This window comes from Oncorhynchus gorbuscha, linkage group LG04 (genome assembly GCF_021184085.1).
Source record: "Oncorhynchus gorbuscha isolate QuinsamMale2020 ecotype Even-year linkage group LG04, OgorEven_v1.0, whole genome shotgun sequence".
NCBI lineage: Eukaryota > Metazoa > Chordata > Actinopteri > Salmoniformes > Salmonidae > Oncorhynchus > Oncorhynchus gorbuscha.
The window spans coordinates 64,660,170-64,665,169 of record NC_060176.1 but is presented as its reverse complement, the minus strand read 5'-3'; the positions used below and the strand labels follow the sequence as shown (position 1 = coordinate 64,665,169).

The following is a 5,000-nucleotide window of genomic DNA, read 5'->3' as shown; positions in this document are numbered from 1 at the left end:
ACCTATCTTCAAACTCAATGCCTCTTAGCTTGACATCATGGGAAAATCAAAAGAAATCAGCCAAGACCACAGAAAAACAATTGTAGACCCCCACAAGTGTGGTTCATCCTTGGGAGCAATTCAATTTCCAAACGCCTGAAGGTACCATGTTCATCTGTACAAATAATAGTACGCAAGCATAAACACCATGGGACCACCCAGCCGTCATACCGCTCAGGAAGGAGACGCGTTCTGTCTCCTAGAGATGAACGTACTTTGGTGTGAAAAGTGCAAATCAATCCCAGAACAACAGCAAAGGACCTTGTGAAGATATTGGAAGAAACAGGTAAAACAGGATCTATATCCACATTAAAACAACTCCTATATTGACATAACCTGAAAGGCCACTCAGCAAGGAAGAAGCCACTGCTCCAAAACCGCCACAAAAAAAGCCAGACTACAGTTTGCAACTGCACATGGGGACAAAGATCATACTTTTTGGAGAAATGTCCTCTTGTCTGATGAAACAAAAATAGAACTGTTTGGCCATAATGACCATCGTTGTGTTTGGAGGAAAAAGGGGGATGCTTTCAAGTCAAACACCATCCCAACCATGAAGCACGGGGGTGGCAGCATCATGTTGTCGGGGTGCTTTGCTGCAGAAGGGACTGGTGCACTTCACAAAATAGATGGTATCATGAGGAGGGACAATTCTGTGAATTTATTGAAGCAACATCTCAAGACCTTTAACTTGCGACCAAGTTAAAGCTTGGTCGCAAATGGGTCTTCCAAATGGACAATGACCCCAAGCATACTTCCAAAGTTGGGGAAAAATGGCTTAAGGACAACAAAGTCATGGTATTAGAGTGACCATCACAAAGCCCTTACCTCAATCCCATAGAAAATGTGTGGTCAGAACTGAAAAAGCTTGTGCGACCAAGGAGGCCTACAAATCTGACTCAGCTACACCAGCTCTGTCAGGAGGAATGAGCCAAAATTCACCCAACTTATTGTGGGAAGCTTGTGGAAGGCTACCCGAAATGTTTGACCCAAGTTAAACAATTTAAAGGCAATGCTACCAAATACTAATTGAGTGTATGTAAACTTCTGACCCACTGGGAATGTGATGAAAGAAATAAAAGCTGAAATAAATCATTCTCTCTACTATTATTCTGACATTTCACATTCTTAAAATAAAGTGGTGATCCTAACTGACCTAAGACAGGGAATCTTTACTCTGATTATATGTCAGGAATTGTGAAAAACTGAGTTTAAATGTATTTGGCTAAGGTGTATGTAAACGTCCGACTTCAACTGTAAGTCCATAAGAGAAGAAGAGTTATGACAAACTGAGAAGTAAACAACAGCCCAGTGCTGGACCGATGGAGATATACAAAATAAATCATTTAAACGATAGTATCTGTGGTCACCATCCATTCACATCAACCCAATGCTCTGTTGTCTTAAATGACTGAAACGGCACACTGTTACAAAAGATTACAGATATAGGCAGATACGATCTCACATCAGCTGAAATCTGAGTAGAAGAGAAAGATGAGGTTGAACCCTCAGGGCAGACTATTAGAGATATCCTACTCCATGTTAAACTGATCATAATACCTGTCCTTGAAAGGCATCCTCATTCAGATGGATAACTCCGCAATGGCTTTAATGATGATGGGGCTTAGTTCACACAGGCCTTCTCCTAGTCTGAGAGGCTTATGTGGATAATTAGCAGGCTGTGTGAGAACAGAGCGACCCTAAGGCCAGGGTCGAGGAGGGAACCAGCATGCTGTGTGTTTGTTCAGGACTGGACTGTACTGCTCAGCCAGAAGTACGTCGGAGAAACCCTGTGAAAATAAACTAGTCTTCGACAGGGATCTACCCTTCCAGAGAACATGTGAGTGCAGAAGTGATGAGGGAGAAAAAGAATCCATAGACAAGTGGAGACAGGAGGGAGAGAAGAGAGCAGGGAGAGCAGCCACCTGGAGGTGCATTCTATGGAAGAGGAGAACCCTGAGGGCGCTGCTAGGGAGACGTCAGCCAGTGACTGACACATTCCAGAGTACATGATGATTAACATACATCCTTTACCACCTCATGAGAGAGTATGTAACGGCTGTTGTATGGTGTTCACATAGTGAGTTCTGATGGAAACATAGTAACTAGAGACACCACAGCACAGAGGCAAACAACCATGCCGGATGACTTCTCTTCTTTTCACTGTGTTGTATAGTTAACAGAGTACAACAGAGGGGAAGACTAGAAAAAGACATCTCTCACATACAGTTACTGTAGTTAAACAAGAACTTCTCATGTTCCATAGTCAAAACAACAAATCTGAATGGACAGGCCAGAGCTTGACAGCCTGAAGAAGGAAAGGAACCAGAGAACAGTGGGAAGTATGATAAGGGTGCAGGAGAGAGGGCGGAGAGGATTGAGATGACAGGCAGGAGACAGAGGCAGGGAGAGGAAGATGATGTGGAGATAAACGACAGAGCCTTACACAGGATGATGAAGGAGAGAGAGAGAGAGAGAGAGAGAGAGAGAGAAGAGAGAGAGAGAGAGAGAGAGAGAGAGAGAGAGAGAGAGAGAGAGAGAGAGAGAGAGAGAGAGAGAGAGAGAGAGAGAGAGAGAGAGAGGCATATTTGTGTCTTTTGGAGGGGTTGGATTAAAAGTGGTTGGACCTTATGTGCAATTGACCGATAAAGTTACTACTAGGGGACTGGAAATGGGGCGAGTGAGAGAGGAAAGGAGCAGGACATAGGAGAGAGAGAAAAGGGTGAGAGAGATAAAGGTTTGAGAGAGAGGGGAAAGAGAACACAGAAGCAGGAAGAAACAGGACAGTGTGTGGTTGGAAGACATTGTGTGTCTGTTTACCAGATTCCTTCCATGTTCCGAAGAGAGCTGATGGAGCGAGATCGTGGCTTCATAACAATACTCATGATGTCACCTTCTCTCCCACACGTTACTGTCCTGTCCAGGCCACAGCCCCCACGGTCCTGTTCAGGTCAAACCACAGACCCCACAACTCCCTAGAAAGGAAAGTGTTCCTGTTCAAACCACGGTTCCCACAGTTCCCACGTTTTCCCCTCCTGGTCAAACGGTCCTATTGTGTTCAGATTGTGGTCAAACCACAGTGGTCACTCTTCACTTCTACAGTTATCTCAAAAAGCGGTCCTGCTCTGATAAGATTCTTTTCAGACCGTGTTTCGACCTCTCCTTCGAACTGCAATAATCCTGTGCATGGGTCCAACAGAGTGGTCCTGTAATGTTCCTGTTGTGGTCGTGTTGTGTTTAGGGCTTCTGTGACCCAGCCTGGGAGCTTATGGTCCAGACAGAAACAGAGACTGGTAGATAAGTCAGAGAACACAGGACTGGAGTCCCAACTAAAACTATTCACTACACAGGAATCCCCTCTCTCAGACCACAGTGTGAGTCGGATCCGCCTCCTCTATTAATCGCTCTCTCTCACCCCCTTCCTTTCTCTTTCCCTTCCTCTGACTCCTGTTTGCTCTCTCTCTCTCTCTCTCTCTCTCTCTTGCTCTGTAGTTGTTACCAACGTGTGTCAATTCTCTTCCACTTTTTTCCTTACCTCTCCTTCCTCTCTCTCTCGACAGTCTTTTCCTGGCCAGCGAGTATAAGCCCTCCTCCTCTCTTTCTTCTCCCTCTTTTTTCTCTCTGTCTTCTGACTCTTCCCTCCTTCCCTGGCCACATGTGTAAGCTCTCTCTCTTTCTCTCTCTCTCTCCTTCCTGCAGCTTGAGGGGGGGGGGTTTGTGTTGGCAGGGGTGGGGTTGTTGAGGTTGCAGTAACTCCTTCAGGGGCGGGGCTCTATCCCATAGTACAGCCGCTGTCTCAAACATCAATCACACTGCTGCCAAGGTAACCAAACACCAACACCCGTGTTGTGTTATCCACAATGTGCTAGAGAAGTAGCATAGTGGCATGTGGCACAAATCCACTGTGACTTCCAATGAATTACAATTTAAGTTATCCACAGTGACTAATACAGGTGTAGTAAGGACAGAAAGTAGCTGAATAAAAGTCATAATATGAGCAATGTAACTGAAATAAAATCTTACATATTAAGCAACTTCAATGACTGAAAACCGTTTGCATAATAGTGGAGCGAGGGAGGGAGGGAGGGACAATGAGTGACCAACCAAGAGAGTTTGAGGACTAGCCCCAGACCATTCTCCAACGTGAAAAGATTCTGTTACGTGAAATCATACCAACAACGTAAATTCAAGGTATCGTCATACATTCTAGGAAGTCTAATCCCTCCAACTAAATATCAAGTGTAACTTGACCATCAAATGTTACTTATAAGTCTAACTTGATCATCTTCTATTCGGTGTGGTAATAGTAAGTACTGTTTCAACTGTAGCCAACGTCTACAATCAACATTTTTCTTATCAAACAGAGAAATAACATGGTGAATGTAGAATCAGGGTATGCTCCGGCTCTTGAGGAAGTTTTGTCAACAAACATGGAGGCTTCCACCACATGGCAGAACTTGGCAAAAGTTTCTGTCAGGGCTACTACACAAACCCAATTACCTCATAACCTGGTCACTGAGAGAGAGAGAGAGAGAGAGAGAGAGAGAGAGAGAGAGAGAGAGAGAGAGAGAGAGAGAGAGAGAGAGAGAGAGAGAGAGAGAGAGAGAGAGAGAGAGAGAGAGAGAGAGAAGAGAGAGAGAGCTCCTCATTAGGGTCTGACTGGGACAGGTGAGTGATTCTCTTATGAAGCATGTCTTAGACACAACAACAGCTCGTAATAAGACCCGGTAGTAATAATGTAATAAGTAACAGCAACACACACGTACAAACACACACACACCTGCATCCCATATACCTTGGCATAATTGTGTGCCGTGACAACAGAGTGACGTCAACTAGAGGATGTCGTCTTTTGTTCTGCCAGAGAAGAGGGAGAGGGAAAGAAAGAGAGAGGGAGAGAGAGAGAGAGAGAGAGAAAGAAAGTGAGAGAGAGAGGGGGAAAGAGAGAGAGAGGGAGAGAG

General features: G+C 44.9%; 1 protein-coding gene across 6 annotated transcripts in view; it reads right to left on the bottom strand.

Moving 5' to 3' along the window:
• Window positions 1-5,000, bottom strand: part of LOC124034504 (cAMP-specific 3',5'-cyclic phosphodiesterase 4D-like) — a 337,787-nt gene that overhangs the window by 50,667 nt on the left and 282,120 nt on the right. Inside the window, exons 1-2 of one of the 6 annotated variants that reach the window (XM_046347783.1) lie at window positions 3,575-3,679; window positions 2,860-3,014 (exon numbers count right to left, since the gene is read on the bottom strand). The exons of 4 other annotated variants lie outside the window; for them this stretch is intronic. In XM_046347783.1, coding sequence (XP_046203739.1) covers window positions 2,860-2,924 — 65 coding nt within the window. In that variant the 5' untranslated portion in view covers window positions 2,925-3,014; window positions 3,575-3,679. Of the gene's footprint in view, window positions 1-2,859; window positions 3,680-5,000 lie in introns of those variants that run through there. One more of the 6 variants, XM_046347782.1, reaches the window with a different exon arrangement.